The sequence below is a fragment of the Eschrichtius robustus genome, chromosome 5, assembly GCF_028021215.1.
Source record: "Eschrichtius robustus isolate mEscRob2 chromosome 5, mEscRob2.pri, whole genome shotgun sequence".
Taxonomy (NCBI): domain Eukaryota; kingdom Metazoa; phylum Chordata; class Mammalia; order Artiodactyla; family Eschrichtiidae; genus Eschrichtius; species Eschrichtius robustus.
In genome coordinates, this window is record NC_090828.1 from 451,878 (window position 1) to 474,198 (window position 22,321).

The 22,321-nt window shown below is 54.7% G+C and overlaps 1 protein-coding gene across 8 annotated transcripts in view; it reads right to left on the reverse strand.

The window, feature by feature from the left end:
• The window catches only part of FARP2 (FERM, ARH/RhoGEF and pleckstrin domain protein 2), an 89,887-nt gene that overhangs the window by 9,256 nt on the left and 58,310 nt on the right, over positions 1-22,321 (reverse strand). For 5 of the 8 annotated variants that reach the window (XM_068544054.1, XM_068544051.1, XM_068544053.1 and 2 more), the window contains 10 exons: positions 21,972-22,135; positions 21,564-21,632; positions 20,972-21,029; positions 18,888-19,119; positions 8,567-8,727; positions 4,543-4,632; positions 4,038-4,171; positions 3,621-3,702; positions 2,600-2,849; positions 1,618-1,748 (listed from right to left, as the gene is read on the reverse strand). In XM_068544054.1, the coding sequence (XP_068400155.1) occupies positions 1,618-1,748; positions 2,600-2,849; positions 3,621-3,702; positions 4,038-4,171; positions 4,543-4,632; positions 8,567-8,727; positions 18,888-19,119; positions 20,972-21,029; positions 21,564-21,632; positions 21,972-22,135 (1,371 nt within the window). The remainder of the gene's footprint in view (positions 1-1,617; positions 1,749-2,599; positions 2,850-3,620; positions 3,703-4,037; positions 4,172-4,542; positions 4,633-8,566; positions 8,728-18,887; positions 19,120-20,971; positions 21,030-21,563; positions 21,633-21,971; positions 22,136-22,321) is intronic. The other 3 variants (XR_011074095.1, XR_011074096.1, XR_011074097.1) reach the window with 2 other exon arrangements.

The window sequence follows — 22,321 nt, forward strand, 5'->3', positions numbered from 1 at the left end:
TCTGTTTAGTCTTGTTTCTCTGAGCTCATGGTCCCACACTCGCAGCACCTTTCTTCTAACAAGGCTAACGCAAAACAGGATTTATACACCCACGCTCCAATACTCTTACGTTTGTGCTGAGACAGGAACACCCCTGTGCAACCCTTTTTTTTCGGGATCTTAGTTCCCTGACCAGGGATCGAACCTGCGCCCCCTGCATTGGAAGCGCGGATTCTTAACCACTGGACCTGTGCAACCCTTAAAACAATTTTCTTTTGTTGACAGTACTGAGTCCAAAGCAAAAGGAATTAGTGACAGAAAGTAAGCAGCCCGGGAGACATACAGACCCACAGAATACAACTGAAGGTTCAGAAATGAACTCACACTCCGTGGCCCACTGATTTTTGACAAAGGAGTGAAGACAGTTCAGCAAAGGTGTTGGGACAACTATATATCCACTTGGAAAAGAGCAAAGTTGGACCCATATCTCACACCATATACAAAACTCAAAATGATCAGCTCTAAATGTAAGAGCTAAAACATAAACAACTTTTAGATGAAAACACAGGGGTAAATCTTCATACCTTGGATTAGGCAATAGTTTCTTAGCTATGACACCTAAAGCACAAGCAACCAAAGAAAAAACAAACAAATTAGACATCAGCTAAATTAAAAACTTTAATGTTGTAAATGATACCACCAAGAAAGTGAAAAGATAACCCACAAAATGGGAGAACATACTTGCAAGTCATATTCTGGTAAGGGTCTGGTATCCAGAGTAGATAAGGAATCTCGCAACAGTAAAAACACAAGCAACCCAATTAAAAGGTGGGGAAAAGACTTGAATAGGCATTTCTCCAAAGAAGGCACAGAAATGGCCAATAAACATACGAAAAGATGCTTGATGTTAGTCACTAGGGAAACGCAAATCACAACCACGAAGAGATGCCACTATGTACCACCAGCATGGCTAGGATCAAAGACACGACATGGAGAAGTGGGAACCATCCTGTACCCCTGGTGGGAACGTAAAGCCGTGCAGCCACCGTGGACAAGTATGGCGATTCCTCAAAGTGTTAAACACAGAGTAACCACATGACCCGGCAATTCCACTCCTAGGTATGTACGTTTGTGCCCAGGAGAAATGAAAACACACGTTCACACAAGGACTTGTACGTGATGCTCACAGAAGCACTATTCACAATGGCCGAAAAGTGGAAACAACCCAAGTGTCTATCAGCAGATGAACAGGTAACCAAAATACGGTGTCTCCAGAGAATGAACACTATGCAGGCACAAGAAGGAATGAAGCCCCAACATAACACACAACACGAATGAAGCTTGAAGACACTGCGCTGAGTCAGAGAAGTGAGACACAGAAGGCCGCACACCGTGAGAGTCCATGTGTATGAAATGTCCGGAGAGAAGTCCAGAGACAGGAGACCGGGGAGCGGGGCGGGGGTGGCTGCTGACACGGATGGGGTCTCTCTTGGGGGAATGAAAACGTTCTGGAATTAGTGGTGACGGCTGCACAACCTCATGAATATACTGAAAGCCACCGAGCCACACATTTTGAATTATATCTCAATTAAAACCGGTGAAGTAACCAGTTCACAGAACTTTCTCAAAGCCACTCACCCTGCCGGGAGCAATGAGGTTCTCTATGCCGACCAAGTCCCGCTGCAGCTCCATCAGCTTCTGGAGGTTCTCCAGCCGGGCGAGGCTGTGCTGGAGGGTGGAGGTCACCTCTGTGATGGCCTTGAGGGCTTCTGCATGCAGAGGTCCCTCAGTACAGGTGCCCGGGCAGGGGAGCTGGGGGTGGCATGGACGAAACCCTCCACCCACCAGTTTGTGGCAGGAACTGACAATTTAAAGGTGGTTTTAACTCCAGGAGCATTGTACGCAAACTCCTCACAGGACTGCCAGGGACAGCAAGTGTGGGTCCCTGCAGATGACCTGAAACTTGGACTTGTTCGGCCCAAACTGCTGACTAGCCCACACTCAGGCTCAGTGAAGAGAAAGGGGGCAGTCTTTATAAACAACCATTTAACGTTACGGGCAAAGCAGCGTCGCCCGCCCTCGTTTTAGCTGTGCTGCTCTTCTTTCACATTTCCCTTAAAATGCATGGAAACATTTTGGGCAATTTTGTCCCTTCCTTTTTGGCAAACACGAAACACTTGCTTTTAGGATGCAGAGGAAGGGCGCTGTCCACATCATACGGTCCGTTTTGTTCCCTGTACGTCAGAAAGTATCTGATCTATTCCCAGGACACCGGGAGGCCCGGTGGAAGGAAGGGCTACCTAGTTCTTCACCTTGTACCTTTAGAGACAGACAGTGGTGACCCGACCTGAGAGGCAGTGACTTCCTGCTCTACGTTTGTGCTGCAACTGGAAGTCAGTCCTATCTGAGGTCACAAGGGTCAGGGTTTCTTCCTTCGTCCCTCTCACCAAAGCGAGGAATGACAAAGCCCACCGACATCAGAAGCTTCCCTCAGGCCACGTGGCCCCCAGGCGTGCGGTTCAGAAGCCGACCACCGCCCCGTCCCCCCCCCCCCCGCCCCCCGACGCCGCGGGCGGAGGACCGGGTGCCCGCGGGGGCGGCGTGCCGGGCGCGCACTCACCGCGGCGGTCGGCGCGGTCCTGGTCGCCGCGGCCGGGGTCCTGGCGGTCGGGGGCGCACAGGCGGCGCAGCAGCAGCCGGTAGTGGCGCAGGCGCTGCAGCGGCTTCAGCAAGAAGGCGTTGAGCGGCAGGTAGCAGACCTTCTGCAGCTCGAAGTCCCGGCGCAGCGCCTCCAGCCTCCGCAGGCGCCTGCTGGCCGCTTCCAGCTCCGTCAGGACCTCGTGGAGCCTCTGGAAGTGGCGGGTGAGCGTCTGCGGGGCGGGGGGCGGCTGAGCGGCTGCCCCCGGGCCCCGCCCGCGCCTCTCGGAGCCCCGCGCGCCCCTGTTAGGTCTCCCCCCACCCCGGTCTGCCTCGGTGGGCATCACAGGGGACCCGCCGGCCCGGCGGCCGCGCGTGCGTGTGGACCCTAAGCTCACGCCGCGCGCCTCCGCCTCCGGGACGCGTTCACGCCCGCCCCCAAAACCGGGGGCCTGGAGGCACGGCGGGCCTCGGGGGCGGGGCCTCGGCGACCCCACCGGTCCCGGTCCCGCGAGAGCGCCGAGCGCTGGAAGCACGACCCGCGCCGCCGCCCGGAGCGCTGAGGCCCGAGGAGAGGCCGGGAACGGGAGGGAGCCCAGAAGCCCCGTCTCGGGGGCGAGCTCAGCAGGAGCGGCTGCACCGGCCCGCGGCCCTGAGGGGCCCTGAGGCGGGACGCAGCCCTCGGGGAGCGCTCTTCATCCTGAGAAGAGCGCGTCGGGGCGAGTGCCGGCCGGCGGCAGCGCTGCGCTGGGCGGAAGGCGGCTCTCAGCGGACCTGCCCTGGGGGGGGGGGGGGGGGGCGGGGGGCGTGTCCCGAGGAGGGCGGTCCCCGCGCGGGCTGAGCTGTATGCCGTCCTCGCGGGACGCTGAGCTTCCAGAGGGGAAAGCCGCCCTGCCCTGTGCATCACTCTCCGGGGAACACCGTCCTGACGGGAGGCCGGGGAGGCCGGCGCCCACACGGCCAGCTGCTAGGTCGAGCGAGAGCCGCGCGCACGCCCGCGCTACCTTTAACTGAAGCATGTTGCTGAGCAGGACGTCCCCGATTCGTCGGTGGTCGCCTGTGGCCTGGGCACTGGAAGACCCCTCCCTGGAGCGGAGACGGACAGACACGGTCAAAACCTCGCGACAGCGTGCGAGATACGCTTCGCGTGCTGCCAGGGCCACGGCGGGTCCCAGGCTCAGCAAGACCAGCACCGAGAGGCTCTGAGGGCGAGGCCATCCTCGACAGAGGCAGTTGTCACATCCCAGCCATCCGCGAAACGGCGGTGGCCAGGCAAAAAAGGGTCTCCTTTGAGCCTGCTTCTGTCCCCACCTCTGGGGTAGGGTGAATGCACGCGACGTTACCTATGGACTAACGCTGGCCGTCTCGGTGGAACAGTGGCCCTTGTGAATTAGCTAGGAAGCCGGCACGCGGGGCGTTACCAGAGCGCCAGCCTCTGCTCCACCTCGCGCAGGAAGCCTCTGTGGAACTCGTAGATGGGGTCGATGTTGGAGAAGAGCAGGGTCATCAGGTCCGCAGGCATGGCGTCCGCCTTGACCACGGCGCTCCGGAACCACTGCCGGGACAGCTCAGGGTGACCAAGGGACCCGGCCCCCGACGACGCACGGCGCCCACCCCGGGGCCCCCACGAGCACGGCCCACATCAGTGCCGCGGCTGACCAGCCAGTTTTCACAACATGAGAAAGCAATTCTGGGTGAAAAGCTTCAAAGGGAGATTTCCCAGGTTCACAATCGGACCCAATATTCTGACCTGACATAGACATGTTTTAAGGCAGATACATTTAACAGAACACGTACACATACACACACACGCAGGTCTCACGATGGCCAAGAGCCGTTTCTCGGGGGAGGGGGATGCTCTTGTCTCTGGCCCGGATTTAAGAAGTATTAAGAAAATCAAAGCAACAAAGGACTTAGGTTTCATACCACGGTAATAACTTCTAAATCCTTCAGGTATGTTCGCTCTGTAGCAAGAATCTCCTTTGCTATGAAATAGGCCTCGTCCGCGGGCGCACACTGCAAGAAGTGCAGACAGCGTGAGCGTGTGGCGCCGGCCACGTCGCCGACGGTCCTAACGCTCCATCTCTTCTGCTCAAGGTAACGCTGTCATGTGATCTTCACGTGCACTTCCTGAGAGAGTCACTTCTAAGTAAAGACATAAGCCCAGCTGTATCTCCCCCAGATGTTTTTCTCATTTTATATTATTCTTTTTGAGAAAAGAACTGCTGTTCAAACAGCAACGTATAGTGAAGCTAATTACTCGTTTTGTGATGAAATTATTGTTCAGATATCACTCACAGGACTGTAGCTGCTTAACACACAGATACAGGCACACCTCAGAGATGTAGCGGGTTGGGTTCCAGACCACCGCAATAAAGCAAATACTGCAACGAAGTGAGTCACATGAATTTTTTTGGTTTCCCAGTGCATATAAAATTACATTTCCCCCCATACTGTAGTCTATTAAGGGTACAACGGCCTTGTGTCTTTCCCCCTTTTTTTTTTTTTTTTTGGCCATGCTGCACAGCTTGCGGGATTTTAGTTCCCTGACCAGGGATTGAACCTGGGGCCATGGCAGTGAAAGCACCGAGTCCTAACCACTGGACCGCCAGGGAACTCCCACATTATGTCTAAAGAAACAATGTACATACCGTAATTAAAAACTACTTAATTGGGACTTCCCTGGTGGCGGAGTGGTTAAGAATCTGCCTGCCAATGCAAGCGACATGGGTTCGATCCCTGGTCCAGGAAGATCCCACATGCCGCGGAGCAACAAAGCCCGTGCGCCACAACTACTGAGCCTGCGCTCTAGAGCCCACAAGCCACAACTACTGAGCCTGCACTCTAGAGCCTGTGAGCCATGACTACCGAAGCCTGCACGCCTAGAACCCGTGCTCCGCAACGAGAAGCCCGCGCACCCAAACAAAGAGGAGCCCCTCCTCCCCACAACTAGAGAAAGCCCACAGGCAGCAACGAAGACTCAATGAAGCCAAAAAAAACCCCAAAACAAACAAACAAACAAAAAAAACTACTTAATTGCTAAAAATACTAACCATCATCTGAGCCCTCAGTGAGTGGCAGTAGTAACATCAAAGCTCACTGACCACAGACACCACAACAATCATAATAATAATGGAAAAGTTTGAGGTATTGTGAGAATTATCAAAATGTGACACAGAGACACAAAGTGAGCAAATACTATTGGAAAAATGGTGCTGGCAGACTTGACACAGGGTCACCACAAACCTTCCATTTGTAGGAAAAAAAAAAGCAGTATCTGCGGAGCGCAATAATACGAGGTCTGCCCATACATGAATGTATGTGATTATAAACAATTAAGCCTAACTCACACAGAAGTCATTAAAATTGCCAAGCAGCGTATGTTTTATCCGTGCCTGTGGTTAGAGCCCGAGGCTGGCTGCCGTGGCCCAGCCCCGGGGCTCTTAAACCTGCGTCAGGGCCGCTGGCTGTCTGCAGGGGCCACAGGCCAGTCGGCGGTGACAGGACCCTCAGGAGCGGGAAGGGCAGCGCTGCGTTCCCAGCGAAGCACAGGCCTCATGCCCACCGGGGCCGGGGACTGTGTCTTGTCCCTGCAGGGCCCCACCCCGCCCTGAGCACACCTCAGATTGCCGCCTCCGCCTTGGTCAAGGTCCCGGTGCATGGCCGACCCTCCACTCTCTCCTACCTGGCGGACACCTGGTCCTGCTCCGTCCCCGCACGCTCACCCGCTGCTCTTCCCCCAGGCGGAGGATTCAGGGCCGACCCTCCCGTGTCCACCGTGCCAACAGGCACCTGGGACGTGCCCAGGAACAGAGGTCCCTGCCCTCGAGCTGACAGCCTCCCAGGCAGGAAAGCAACTCCAGCTACCGGGGAAGTGACCCAGCCGGGCAGCAAAGCGCACAGAAGGACGAAGGGAGCAGGTGGGGTGGAGGCTGGCAGGACAGACAGCTGCCTCCTAGAGAGGGCGGGGCCGGGCAGCTGGGCGGTGGGGGCCAGCCCAGAGGTCAAGGATTTGGGGTACAAGGTGAGCAAAGTGGTCACCGGCGGGGCGGCAAGGCAGGGTGTTTGGGGCCTATCTGAGCACATGGTGGTGCGCGGGGCCCAGGATGTGTCTGGGGGCTGGGGCTGGTCAGGAGGCGCAGGGAAGGGCGAGCCAGGCTGAGGGGTGGTGACCCTGCCGGTCAGGGTCCGGGTGGGTGGAGGCGGCAAGTCGGCCGAGGGAAGGAGTGCGGCAGGGCGAGGGTCTGAGTCTGCAGGTGACCCGTTTGGGGAGGAAGATGAGGCCGGGTTTGCACCGTGGGGTCTGAGACTTCTCCCTGGGGCCCTGGGGAGTTTAGGGAGGTCGCGGCAGCAGAGGCCGCTTCTCCTGTGTGTCCCGGAGGCCACTGCTACGGCAGCCGTCCCCTCAGCCGCGGGACACTGGGAGGTTCCACCTGACCCTTCACAGCCTGTCCTGCTGTCCTCCCTCTGGGACTTGTGTGTGGAGCGTCCGCGGGCTGCTTCTCACGCCAGCTTTTCCCACACCACTGGCAGCTACATGGTCCCACGCCATCTCCTGGTGTCCCGCCCCGGACACCTGCAGGCCGCCTTTCCAAACTTCGTGCACATCAATTCTTTCTTTCTGGGCTTCGTGCTATTAAAAAATGACTTCTTCAAATCCACTGAAAAATCACTGAGCTTGTGTGCTCAGTGAGCTCTCTGGGGTCAGAGCGGCCCCAAGAGGCCCACGGTCCTGGTCTGGGAGGCTTCGGCCCTCCCTGCCCTGGTCTCCCTGTGGCCAAGCGTCCCGGCTCTGGTCCGGATTGCGGACACGTCGCACGCACGCTGCCGGTGAGGGTTTCCTGCCTGGCTTCCCACTGAGGCCCGAGACCAGCTCCTCTCCCCGTGGCGGGTGAAGGTGCCCAGAGAGACGCTCGGAAACAACCACGGCAACATCACCGCTGAGGTCACAGTAATACTGCAGGTGCCAAGGGGACGCCAGCAGTAGAGCGGTCAGCAGCAGCTCGTGGATGGCCAGCCTGGGTAGCCAGGGCCAACCCCTGATTTCCAGAGCAAAGAGCACCTCTTAGGAAACTCAGTGGAGAGAAAGCAAAACAGCTGCTGCTCTGCCAGCCACACCAGCAAGCAGACCTGCCCGCAGGCCCCGGGTCAGAGCAGAGCGAGAGGCCCTGCTTTGTCCCCACAGAGCCCCGAGCCTGGTGCCCACACACAGGCAGGGAAGCAACCCCACCTTCCCTTTCAGGCCTTCCCAATACTGTGCGTCCCCAGCAATTTCTATTAAAAAGGAGAAACAGCACAGCAAGTGGGAGACACGGTAAGGAGGAGGGATTCCAGGAAGCAAGCTGGCACATGGGCTCCGAGGGAGGGTTGGGCAGCCCCCCCGCCCCCAGCTGGGCAGTCAGATGCCGGCGCCGGAGCCCAAGGCCTGGCCAGCTGACGCCGAGGCTTCCAGGACCTGCCAGGGGAGTCATCAGGAAACCTGGGGGTCTCCCAGCGCGCATCTGGCGGGCCGGGGCCTCGCTGGCGACGCTTCAGGCTATGGCCTCACCAGCGAGCGGGCACGTTTCTCTGCCTGGTCCGCGGTGCTCTGCCTACCGACCTCGCTCTTCCCCGAGGTGGAACAGGAGCCTGCGGGGCAGCTGCCTCACCTCCCCCGCGAGTCCACATGCCCAGCCCCTGGGACGCACCTCCAGAACCGCCTCAGCCACCAGCCCCACGGCCTCGCCTGACCCCCAGGCCTCCTCCCAGCAAAGCGGGGAGGCTGAGGCCCCCAGGATCCAGCCCCGCACTTGGAACCTACGGGCGCCAGGAAGGTGAAAGGAATAAGGAGGCCCGTCTAGGCACAGAGGGACCCCGAGCGCCCCGGAGGTGGTGGGAGGGTCTCAGGACTGGGGAACCCCCAGCCCCTGCTGCCCAGGCCCCCAGCAGCAAGCACCCCGGGGCCACCCACCTTGTGTCTCGGCTCCTCCTGGTCGTCCATCCCGGCTCCGCCAGCGTCGCTGAGGACGGGGCTCAGCAGGGGAGTGCAGCCCTGCTCGGCTGGGCCCAGTGGGCTCAGGCTCGGTGGGGTCTTCCGGGTGGACGGAAGCTGAGGACTCTCCACGGAAAGGCCTGGAAGTGAACGGGCGATGGAGCGAGAAATGAAGAAGGGCAGACCCGAGGGACAGCACCTGCCACCAGGCCCTTCCGGGGACACGCAGGCCTCAGTGTGACATAAAGCAACGGTGAGAACAGGTGACAAGTGAGAGCCCGCTTCCCCAGAGAACCTCCAGGGCGGCTTGGCCCAGGGCTCTGGGTTCCCGGGGAAGATGCGGCCACGATAGAGCCAACGGGGAGGAGGGTGCACACGTAAGAGGCCAAACTGAAGCTGACTTATCTGGAAAAGAGCGTGCAATCTAAGGCTAACCATTCACTTAAAAAACTGGATCACACTCGTCATACTGTTTTCTACTTCCTTGAATAGTTCGTTAGCAAGGATTTTATTCTGATTTCTAGAATCATACCACAAAAGTAACTAATACTTAATTTTTTCCCCTTCTGAAAATAATGTTTGCTTTTGACCAGACTGAAGCCAAAATTCTGGCCTCGTTCTATCTCATCCAACATTTTGGGATCAAGAAATTCTCTTTTCTATTTAAAAAAATCCTCAAAGGTTTATTTCTAATGTTTTCCTATGAAAGATTAGTAACTATTAAATGCCACATTTGAAAGTTACCTTAAAGCAGAGTTTTAGAGGAGACATTTAACTGTTCAAAAGCAATTTAAGATAGAAATTTACCTTGAGTTTATAAATGTATAGCGCTTTAACACCCAAAGTTTATAAATGTATAGCGCTTTAACACCCAAACTACCATTATCTCTAAGTATGATTATTAAGTCGGTTTACAAAACGCTAGAAGTAACACAACGGGTTTCAAAACGAGATCCTTTCACACCGTGATTGGGGACCAAATGCAGTTGCCCACGGTGACCAGTTTATAGACCCAAAACTTGGTTTATTCAGCCTAAAGCGTGAAGTGTGTAGGAGGCAGGCTGGTGCAGAGAGCTTCCTGCTGGCGGGGCTGCCACACACAAGCCCCTGCAGCCCTCCACCGTGGCCTGAAGGCGGGAGGGAGCCCTTATTTTCACATTGACAAGTTCAGAGCTCTGGGAAGCGGGGACCCCACCCAGGGCTTCTGCGGATGGGCTACCAATGCCGGACAGCAGAGCTCTCCTCTGGGATTCTCACAGCCACACAGATTTAAGACACAGAGAAACGTTCACTGACATTAGAAAACCTGGACAACGTAAGAACGTGAAATTATTGGAACCAGTTTTATTAAAATCTGCTTTTATTACACATTTAAAATAAGCTAAGCCACCTTAAAATGGCGTGCGTTGCCTACGTCCCTTCCCCCGACAGGCCTGCACTGTCACTTCTGCGGGACCAAAGCGACCGAGGGCTCTGGGCTGTGCCCGAGCACGGCTCCTCTGGCTGCAGAAGAGGCTCGTTTCCCGGCGAGCAGCTCAGGATCACACTCCAAGGTCCGCTGTGTCCCTAAGTAGCCCGGAATTGCATAATCAGACACCTCTACACAGTGAAAGTTCAGAAAAGATGTAGAAGCTACTAATAAGCTGTCTACTTATTCTTCCCAGGCATGTTGCTCAAGGTGTGAGAACCAAGACGCTCACCCTCGCCGGTTCTGAGAACAAGTCCACGGGGTGACCCTCGCGTCTTCCCGCCCCGCACAGCCCTCCCGCCCGACAGGAAGCTACGAGTGCACGGTTTACCACAGAGTTCTTGCAAAACCTGACTTTATTTTTACAGAGCAGAAGGGGACAGGCGAGGAGGTGGTGTTAGCTCTGAAGCCTCCTGTGACAAGGCTGCAGGCAGGCCCGGCCAGGGTGGGCTCGGGGGCCGACAAATGGGCCAACGAGCGGGAGGCCGAAGCCCAGCAAGCGACCCCCTCGGGACAAACAGCTCGTCTGGAATACACTGTTTTGGTTCTAGGGAGGTTAAAAGCCATCGCTGATATTATCACTGTAGACAAGGCTGCCCTCACATCTGCAGGTTCCACGTTTGAAGATTCAATCAATGAGGACGGAATATATCGGGGGGGGGGGAAAACATTCCAGAAAGGCCCCAAAAGCAACACTTGAATTTGCCGCTCTGGCAACTATTTACACAGCATCTTACATTATATTTACAACTATTCACAGAGTGTTTACACTGGATTAGGTGTTGTACCTAACGTAGAGATGATTTAAAGTATCCGAGAGCATGTGGGTGGGTTGTATGCAAATACGACGCCATCTCACATAAGAGACTTCCCTGTAAGGGGTTCTGCTATCTGTGGGGTCCTGGAACCAATCTCCCGTGAATACCAAGGGACAACTGTACTTATTATTTCACAAAAATTGTCAACTCACAATTTAGTGACTCGATTAAAAAGCACCACAGACATTAAACATTTGTTTTTATTAAATCTGTCAGCCGCATCAAAACGTAATACATCATACCTACATCAAATTCTGTCAACACAGACGCTACGAGATGAAGTGAACAAATCTGCGAGGAGCTTTTTCAAGCAAGTGGCAGTAAACGAGGCTGCTGGAGCGTGCGGGCCACTGCCTCTCTGTCGTGACGCCGGTGACGCGCGGGCCCTACGCCCAGAGCGCGTCCGTGGGGCCGTGGCTCTGCTGGCCGCTTCCAGGAGCAGCCAGGGCGCGTGAAGGCTGCTCTGGACCGTGTGGTGGCGTGACAGGCTCTGACCTTAGAAAGCCCGGTCCACGTGGACGACCTGTATTAGAATGCACACCAACAGGCAGATGGCTTAAGCATTTTTAAGATGCTAAATGTCAAGTTTTAGGTGCCACAGAGTATGTGTAGCCTTAACTGACATGGTGAAGAATCTAAAATGTTTGTAAACCCAGACTTCTGCGTCCAAGGTCCTCTACTGTCAAACAGCCAGGAGGAGTCAATGTTGCTCTGAGTCACAGAACCCGCTCACACGTAGGTGGTGCGCTACTGCCCCACCGTGGCACCGAGAACCACCAAATCCTTGCAGACGAGACAGGTCTGGAAACGCTTCCAAAAGGAAACGCTTTGGGATGGGTGGACAGCTCTCCGTTTCTGCTGTCCACCCGGAGTCCACAGGCAGCCTCTGCTCCCAAACGTGCAGGGTTTGACCATCTCCAAAAAAACACTGAAAAGGTAAAACTTCCGTCTCAGTCACTCAGCAGTGAGCCACCCTGGGAGATGATTTTCTCTGTGGCATTCTTTATTTCCAAACGTTTCTAAATATCCATCTTATAATTTTTGACATCGTTTTGAGAAGCGCAGTACTGTGCTTTGTGTAACCTCCTTATCGTCTGACCAGGTGATGAAAGAGAAACATCACATTTAGACAGGAAGCTCAGCTACTTTTATTTCATACCTTTAAATTCTCTTCTTCAAAACTCTGTAATAAAATAAACAATTCTGAAACTTTCTGCCTTATAGCAGAGCAAGAGTCAGCTCCAGTTTGGAAAATTCAAGGTCAAGTTTGAAGGTTAACATGATGGAGGGAGTGTAAGATCTGGAAGCTCCCTCTATGGCTGGAACAGTGACCACTAATCCCATAAGAAAAGGGAAAAGCTGATTTTTCCAAAGAACCCAGGTAAGCGTGACCCTGATGAGTCGCAGGAAACCACGTCTGGCTCCACTTCTGAACTAGAATGTCACGAGTCTCTCTTATAGGAAATATGGTTCATAAAATAAAAGTAGGAGGTAAAAAAGTGGCTACTCCGAGGGGTCCAAGCTCCAGCTCACCCCTTCTTCCTGCTGTGTGTTTGTCCGTCTCTCAGGGCTGTGACGGCTTAGTCTGGAAGTGGCTGTGGTCACCTGAGACTCAGGGGGTGACGTCTACACGCATGGCACACCCAGGGGCATTTTCCCGAGTCTTCTCTTCTGTTTCCTTCTGAGCAAACAAGACTCCTTCCTTGTTGAGAGAAACGGGGGTGCCAACCTACAACTCATTCACACTCTGGGCCATTTGTCCGGATGACGCCCGCCAGCTGTGGGGTCTCCTCTGCGCGACACGTGTAGGTCGTATAGGTGGTCCAGGGGGCACGTCCTTGTTCTAATAAATGACACATTTTGTCTCAAGTTTGAGAAGCTGTGACTTATGGATCTTTTGAACTACTGGAGCGACGGAGGCAAGGGCCCCGAAACAAACTATTCAAGTAAACCAGGAAGTGCGTAGGTGATGTTCGTTAGGAAGGAGATGCAACCTGAGTGAACGTTCTTGGAAAGTAAAGGCCACACAATTTTTACCCTCTTAACTGGTCACCCTGTACATCTACTGGGTTCATCACGGAGGTGTCGCCACCTCATCCCCGCGGGGGTGACGGCAGTGGGGAGCGTCAGTGAGGGACGGGCCAGTGTGATGGGGGATGAAGTGGAGACCCCCGTGATCCACTGTCCTCTGCTCTAAGGCAGGGTCTCCCAGGGAGTTCATGCCAACAGGAGCCTTTCTAGACGCTGCCAGCCGCCTCCCGCCCCCAGCACACTGGGCACCAGGTGCCTCGAGACCCCAGAGGGAGCCCGGCCCCCGCCCCGAGGGGCCTGCGCCGCCCCGAGCAGCCCGTCCTCAGCCGGCTTGCTGCAGCCGCTGCGCAGGAGTGGGGCAGCCCCAAGGCCTGAGAGGGGCTGAAGAGGCGGGCAGCTCCGCGGACACAGCAGAAGCTCGCGGCAGCAGAGAGGGGGTCCAGGAGGAAAGGCCAGTTCAGAATCTGAGCAGCTGCCACGCTTCGGGCCGGGGATTTTATCGGGTGGGGTCTAGCTGACTGCGGGTAAAAGGCAATAAAACGGTCTCATTTTCAGAATTAAGAAGCCAACAGCACGTGTTCTGTGCACTATAAACCCGAGAACCGTGCAGCTCAACCCCAACGCTGCCAACGGTGTTGCTCTCAGCCGGCACCTTGGAGGCTCGTGCGGGCCCAGGGCCAGCAGACCACCAGCTCGCCTACATCCCCCTCTGCACACTGACCACAGGGGCCACGACAGGCCCGAGCGGGGCCGCTGAGAAAAGCAAGGCACCTCCCCGACTGGCCTTCCATAGGGGCGTCGCCACCACGGCCGGCATGAGACAGTCTGGGCGCCATGGGGCCAACTGCCTATGAAGACAGACGTCGGTGGTGATGTGAAAAGATACAGGGCTGTTTCAGGGGTTCACCTGACACATGAGATAATCTTCCATGGGTGTAAATCAAAACTATATTCAAGTAGAGGGAAAGGAAGCTAAAAAAGCCATCAAAATCCACAGCAAATATTCCCTTATTTTATTGAGTAAACAAAGAGTTCTGAATTAGTACATATCTGCAAATTTATAAACGGCAATTTCAACGGGAAACAAATTTTCAAGAACCACAAACCAGGCAACGTCAATGTGTCTTCAAAGAATGAACGAGTTCAGATTTACAGAGAAATGCCATCCCCTTTTCTCCTCATTCCTGGGGACATAGATACGTTCACGCAAAAGACAGCATCCAGGGTCACGGTGGGCGGGGCGCCGCGTGGAGAGACAGTCCCACAGCGGCCCCCGCGCCCCGGCCAGCTGCGACAAGCTCTGTCACTTCAGGACAGGGGCCGGGGCACAATCCCACGAGTGACTCCGTGGCCTTGAGAACAGACACTGAAATGCCCAACTTTAAGTGCCTGAGAGAACGTGAACATTTTCATCTACAAAGTAATTGTTCTAACAATGGATTTCTTTTTGGTGCTCCCTGAACCGGGAGGGAACAGCGTACCCTGAAGATGCACAACTGGCATCCCTCGTCACACACACGTAGGGTCGTGACCGGTGTGCGCCACAGGACTGGAAGCACAGCACACCTGGTGCTCAGCCACTCCTCCAGGGCAGCAGGTGCGCAGGTGCCTGCGGTGAAAACCACAACACACACGGCACCAGAGCAATTAAAGGACTGTGCAAAGTGACGATCTTGGGGATGATGAAAGTTCTCCATGTTAAACTGTTTTGTGTGGTCTTTATTGCCCATCCCTCCATCATTACTACCATTTTAAAAACGTGTGTTAACTGGAAAAAGGAATCCTACTCTAACCCTGCACTGAGAGAACTCCTGTGTGATATGAAAAGGCACACACAGGACGCGCCGTGACCTGCTTTAGTGCTGTCAACCTGACTAACACGAGGCTGTGCTGTTGTTAGACGCTGGAAACGGAAAGACGATCATAGACTTGATAGCTAGTAAACATAAACAGTCCATGTAAGCGGAGTGCATCACTCCAGGGGACTCGGCGGGGACGGTGGGCACTGCCTCTGGGCTGCGGTGACGGTGCCAGGCTCCCCCGCGGGCGGAGCAAAGCTCACCGCGGCCGTGCGCTCTCAGCAGCCGGCGCCGGCGTGAGAAGGGCTGCTCCCAAGCCTGCGGGTCCCACGCCCATCTGCACATTCATCCTGTAATCCGGGTCTACGGGGCCACCCTTCCAAGGTGGTGCCACCGCATAACATGTTTTTTTGAAGAAAAGGCAATCACAATGAACAGCCTTCAGCAAACCCAGGAAAGGCCCGCTGCTGGCCTCACTCAGAACCATTCTGGATATTTTAATGTTTCCTATAAACCAGCTCTTACTAGACAGAACACGACAGTGCCACTGCCTGGGCTACAAGCAGAAAGACCGGACCTGTAGGATCCATCCTTCGGGCTCACTTTCCCGGTTGCTGAAGGGTCCCCTCTGGGAGGGGGCTCCTCCCACTTGAGTGAAGGGGAAGAAGGGCTGGGGGCAGAGTCCAAAGAAGCCACAACTGATATCAAAGAAATGGTTTCAACATAAAAGGAAAGCTGTAAAATTAAACATATCGTGAACACTCTGGAAAAGGAAAGTGGTTCAAAATTTCTCCAAATCTGACCAAAAAGCTAACCCTGAATCTGAAAATAACACCTTCACCAGCAGTGTCCACAGAGCGTCTGGGATGCTGGGCTCATTCTAGAGCCACGCTGCCCATGCGTGGAACAGGGGGTCGGGGGTCGGGGTCAGCAGTCAATGCAGCTGCAGGTCCAGCCTCCAGGGCTGCAGGGCCTGAGGGGCAGACCGACGACAGCCCAGGCCGCTCGGCTTCCCTGCAGGTCACCGGCACAGATGGGAAAGAGGAAGAGGAGACAGACGGGCTACCTTGGCCTTGAGCAGCAGGCGGACCGGGCCTGGATCCCGATTTGAGCAAACCAGACGTCGGCCAGCACTTTGTCTACCTTGTGGGGTGACGTCTGCGTGGGGCCAGTGAGGAGGCGCCTTACGTTTCAGAGACACATGAGCGCTGAGGAAGGTCGTCCGCGCGTCAGGCCCACTTTATAGGAGGGGGGCAACACCCGGGGGGACATGGTGGTGGTGGGGGACACAGGACGGCCCCGCCCAACAGGCTTGGGCTTCACTCCTGATACGCCTCTTTCTGCTTCTGCATATCCTGAAAACTGTCTAAACAAAAGCTAGAAAATTATCTCCAGTAAATGAGGTTTCATTGAAGAAACAAGACAGAACCTTCAACAGGAAGGCCCAGTAAAAGACGTCTGAGAACAGAACTTATTCAGATTCTCTGACATGTGACGACGACCACCCCCCCTCCCCCCACCGCCCCGCATCCTGCAGCCCCGGCTGCTGCGCTGGCTCAGACCTTCTGCCCAGACACCAGGACGGGCTGCTTTAAAGACAAAAGGACACTCTGTTAGTTCGGAGCGTCGGCGGGCACAGTCAGGAGACTAACAACCAACCAAGGACAGAGGCAGCCGTCGTGTCAACTAAGATTCAGGAAAAGCGCTGGACGGACCGCATCCGTATCGGCTCCTCGCCATACACGCCCACGGTGCGTCTTTTCAGTGACACAAAATGTCCCAGACGTGCCATCCTCACCAGTGACGTCGGTCACGGTCATACAGTCTCTCCACAGACGCCGGCCAGTCAGCACCAATGCAGACGGACCCGTGGCCTGGGAGGAGCGGAGGCGGCGGGTGTGAACGTCCCAGGACCGGAGCCACGAGGGACCTGGCGCGGCGGTAAGGCAGCTGCGAGGATGGAAAGTACCGGCCCATTAGGCTGAAGCCCCTGCTGGTACCCGACTGACACCATCGACACCATCGACGGACGGCGACCGAGCCTGCAGGGAAGCCCCGGCATCCCCACGTGGCCGCCGGGAACGGGGTCCACACACACGGCGAGGATGGGACTTTCAGGAAGAAAACTAACCTTTAAACACGGCGCTGCTCCACCAGGTGAGACCGGGAAGGAAGCACAAGACCCAGCCAGGGACTCGGTGACAAATTCAGCCCTCGAGGGGCCCGGCCGTGCAGCCTGTGCTGAGCGCTGGCCCCACGTCCGCGGGGAGTGGAGCGCGGTGCCCCCAGGGGCACAGCCACCTTGGCCTGTCTGCACACAGGACCTTGCCCATGGCCTCTGGACGGATGCGTGCGGATGGGGTCTATCAGAATCAGCCAGCAGCTGTGGTGGGTGCACACCTGACCGGAGGAGACACCATTGCTACAAGAGGCCAAGCCCCCTGCAGCTTGGGGAGGCCCTGGGTGCCCACTCCCCACAGGGAACAAGCCCCCGTCGGCCCCAAGGAAACGGCTGGCCGGCTCGAGCTAACGCCATGCCTCTCGGGCCAGTTGGTGTGTCTGGTTCTGCCTTCCCTGCAACCGAGTACGTGGCGTCCCCCAAGGAAGGTGGAAAGGACACAGTCCCGCTTACACCGCAGGTTAAACCAACGCCTCTCCAAGCACGGTCCCTGGATCCAAAGTCACGGACGCAACCAAGCCTCGGGCACTGAGCCGCCCTGGGCAGTCCCAGAACACAGCACAAGGAGGCCGCAGCCCCCGCTGCCCTCCCCAGGATTTGGGTCCTGTGGGGCCTACTCAAGACTTCGCGTAGTCAAATCAGACAAAACCTCCATCATAATTAATCATGGGCCGCACACCTCCCCTTAAAAAGCAGCAACAGGCGTAAGGCATATATTCCATTAAAGGTCAACATGAATCAGAACCGTGTAACATTCAAAACACATAGCACCACTTTAGCTGAATCAAAGCAAATGCCAGAAGAATAAAGCTGCAAAGGCTAAATGACCAGCCCCGAAGGATGAGCTAGAGATACTCATCCATTCTAAACCTGCTGCACAGCTTTTAACACCGCTCCAAGCGCAAGTTTTAATTTTTTGGCATTCCAAACGGGACAATCAATCAGAGAATTAGGGGGGAAAAAAGAATATCTAGCCATGACCACAAATCACCTTCTGTATCGAAAGCCGACCATCTGAGCCCTCACCCCTCAAGCAGGTGAGGGTCACCCGGGAGGGAACCCGGGAACCGTCAGGACAGGTTTTCATCGACCTGCTCTCCAGGAGTCAAGTTCTTTATGTTACTCTGCAGATCGAAAAGGACTCTCTCTCCCCTTGTCTGAGCAAAGGGGTTACCGAAGAAGAGGCTCACGTCTAGGGGGGCCTCGGCCTCGGAGCCCCACGAGTCTGTGTCGGAGCCGCTCGGGTCCTCAGCCGTTGTGGGCGGGTAGCTGAGCTGCTCTAACTGGTCGACGAGGTCCGAGAAATGGAAGGCCGAGCTGGCCTCGGAGCGGACCGAGCAGGCGGGGAAGTTGGCCATGGAGCTGGCCTCGGACCGGGTGGCAGAGCCGGGCGTGTGCGCAGACAGGCTGCCGGGCAGCGGCGCGTCGCTGAGGGAGCTGGTCTCGGACCGGTGGATCCGGAGCGAGCTGGTGTCGGACGGGCTGAGCAGGCGCTGAACCAGGCTGGCCTGCGCCTTCACCTCCAGCAGCTCCGAGGTGTCGGCGGGGTGCGCGTCGCCAAGGCTGCCCTCCTCCTCAAACTCAAAGCCGCGCTCCCCGCTCCCACGGGCCGGCTCCGGGGAGGACCCCTCTGGGCTGGACGGGGCAGACCCCAGGCGGCCACCCAGCAGGGCCTGCGGGCGCAGACTGCCGTGGGGGAAAGGAAAGGCCTCAGAGCCTCCGGCAAAGAAGGAAATGTCTGCCAGGTCGCCATCTCTTAACTCCTCGAACGCCTGCAGCTGGGCGCTTGTCAATGTGAAAACAGGGCCCCCCCGGCGGCTCTGCCGGCCACACGGGGGCCCCCCCCTGGAAGGGGAGGGGCCCACGGTCAAGGCACCCTCACCACGGCCACTGCGACCCGCCCGCTCCCTGCCGGCCCCCCCTGCCTCTGGGCCTAGGGCGGCACGACTCAGCCCCTCATTGCTGCTGGGGCCACGGCTCCTCACGCCCTGACCCAACCCGGCACCTTGGCAAGGCTGGAATGCCGGCGGCCCGGGGGGCTGGGCCGCGGCCACGCCGCTCCTCTCCGCAGCTGGCCACCTGGCGCTGGGAGCCGGGGGCCCCATCGGGGAGCCGCTGCTGTCCTTGGAATCGAGCGGGCCCACGGGGGCTGGAGCAGAGGCGGGGCCCGAGCAGACGGAGGCACTTGCTGAAGACGGGGACGCGGCAGCCCTCGTGCCCTCGGTGAACAAGATGCTCTGGGGAGCAAACCAGGAGGAGAGAAAAAGGAACACGTGAAATGAGCAACTGCTGCCGGGGAGTCGCAAAGCTAACTGGGCCCAGGTGAGTACATCCGCACCCACACATTTCTGCCGCAGCTTCTACAAAGGAGGGCAGCAGGGCAGACCTTTCCTTTTAGAACTGAAGATCTGTAAATGCAGATTAATCTCTTTTCGTGTGTCTACCACACGGCTTTTTCCTAATCATCGACCGTATTCCATGTTCTCCGTGACTTTTAAGAGACAGCATCAGAGAACTGAAAGCTTAAATGTAACTTTTAGACTACTCACAAATTTGAACTTTGTTAAAGAAACAAAAATAAGTTCTTTTAATTTCAGTTGATTTAACAAGGAATTCCAAAATAGAAAATGTACCTAGAAGAGTTAAAGAATGTTTTTATTTAAAAGACCCAATTAAAAAAAAATTTAGGACACACGAGCTTTAATATATGAGGTACAAGTGAAGCTTCTGGAAATACTGTAACAGTATAAATGACAAAACTGTCAACAAAAATTAACTTTCTGCAGCAATAGAAAGGTATAAATATGAAACTATACAGCCGCACACAGAAAGTTGTGAAATAACAGTACATGAAAAGAGCAAGATTCTATGTAAAAATACGCTTGCATGTGGCAGTCAACACGCAAATGTGAACACAGGGAGAGATGGCAGAGAAGCAGACCTGAAACACAGTCACCGACGTCCCAGCCTCGCAACACAGAACTGTCACGTCTGGGACACTGTGGCCAAACGTCTACTGTGAGTGTTTGTGTGCGCCTGTGTGCACCTGTTTTAATATAGCTGTGATCATGTCAAACACACAGGCATACACATTTGTCTCCTGCTTTTCACCCTGAAGATAATAGTAAAAGATCCACTCAGTGAACACGGCTTCACTAAGCAAACCACCTCCTAAGCTGGCATTTAACCTCACTTTGCACTTTTATAGAAGTAGTACTTCTCAGTTGTTTTCCTGACAACAAAAAGCACTGTGTCCACTGCACAAAGAGAAGAAAAAATACATAGAGAGAAGCACAAAGAGAAGATAAAAACTGCCTGGATCCAATCGCTGAGAGATCATGTTTGACGCTGTGCATACACTTGTCTTTTTTTTTTTAAACTTTTGGGTTTATTTATTTATTTATTTATTTATGGCTGTGTTGGGTCTTCGTTTGTGTGCGAGGGCTTTCTCTAGTTGCGGCAAGTGGGGGGCCACTCTTCATCGCGGTGCGTGGGCCTCTCATTATCACGGCCTCTCTTGTTGCGGAGCACAGGCTCCAGACGCGCAGGCTCAGTAATTGTGGCTCACGGGCCTAGTTGCTCCGCGGCATGTGGGATCTTCCCAGACCAGGGCTCGAACCCGTGTCCCGTGCATTGGCAGGCAGATTCTCAACCACTGCGCCACCAGGGAAGCCCACACTTGTCTTTTTAAATCACAATGAGGACATGCCCCCGGCTGCTTTGCCCCCTGCTACTTTCACACACGGATACTTTCTGGGCTCGTCCTGCTCACGCACTATTCTCCCGAAACGAGATTTTTAAAGGCTCTTGAGTAGCGGCTCACGTGGACACGCCCAGAACTGCCAGTGACTCACCCGGCACAGACGGTGGTCGCTAGGATTTCTCGAATGACAAACAACACTGTCACACATCTCAATGCACAGAGCTTTCTCTTCACTCAGGACTCCTTTCTGCAAACAGGGTCCCAGGATTGGAAATTCCGCACAAATGACAAAGCTAATTTTAGGACTCTTGTTACAACATTGCCAGATTATTTCCCAAAAGAGGACAGGTGATTATATCGTGTACGTTTTACGCAGAAGGACTGACCTGCCTCGGCAAGTTGGCATTTAGGGCGCGGAGAGACATCCGGGTCTTGCTGTGCTTTCTGCAAACAGAGAACAGGCTGTGAGCCCCCAGCCCTCCTCGCCTGACCCCTGTTTCTAAAGCAGCACGTGCTGTGCCACGAGAAGGACTCACATAAAAATGTGGCCAAGACTCTGTTAACATGCCATGAGGCACCTAACTAGAAATGGCAGGATAACAGGAAACAAGCATCCAAACAAAAAATACACGTCCAGAAGAGGAGAAATTATCCCCTTCACACTGAAGGAAAAGTCCCACATGCAAAGAAACAACATGAATTTTCAGATTCAAAGTTTACCATGCTGTGTAAAAACACTACATCTAAGCTAAGCGAAACAGACTAGAACCAAAAAGCGTGATCTGTATCTGTACACAATAACTGTAAATAACTGTAAAATACAAACCTATTACCATTAAAATAAATAAAAGAAACAGAACTCAAGTGCCAGAATACACGTTTACATATTTGAAGTGATTTTTATTCAAATAAAGGTTAAAGTATTTAAAACGTTAATTTTAAAAGCCCATACTTTTCGTCATGAAGATGAGAGATTACCTTTCATACGGAATCCTCTTCATCCCACCATCTTTGACATAATCCACTAGTTGCTTCTGAGTTCTTCCACTGTGAAAAAAAAAATCAGATTTTAAAGAAAAGAATAAACAGTAATTCACAGCATTAATTTTTCACAAAAGGGAAAGTAAGACTTGCCCATCCTCTCTCATGAGTTTACACATACATTTAAAAGTGATGCTTTGCAACAAGCATAGCCGGTTTTCTAAACAGTTTTTATGAAGCCTATTTTTCCCACTATTTTATTTGCGATGCTTTCTCCAGTTTTACAACAGCTGCGGTCTGTGTGTAGTTCTCTGGAACGTTCACACCACCTCCTTCCTGACTGAGGCTGAGCGGGTTCTCAGCCCCACGGGCAAGGTCGAGGCCCGCCTGGCGTTGCTGCCCCACCTGTATCTGAAGGAGGAGCCCCTGCTGAAGAGGGCGCCTCTAGCTCTGGGCTTCGGCGGATCGGAAAGCCTGAAGAAGGCGTGATACTCTACGCACGTCTTCCAGAAGTTCTTACACGCGTCCCTACTCCCCAGCACGAATTCCAGGGTGTCCTGGTAAGGCCCCTGGGAACAAAAGACAAAGGTTCGAGTTACTACCTCAAGAATGAAATCTAGGAAGGCAAAAGGCTACTCCAAAGTTAAAGATTAGGACGTTGTCTTCCTCGAAGCTGTACACGAAGACTTCTGGTTCCATTCACATTTAAGAGAAGAAAAACACAAGGTATATATTCATTGTAGGAACATCGGGAA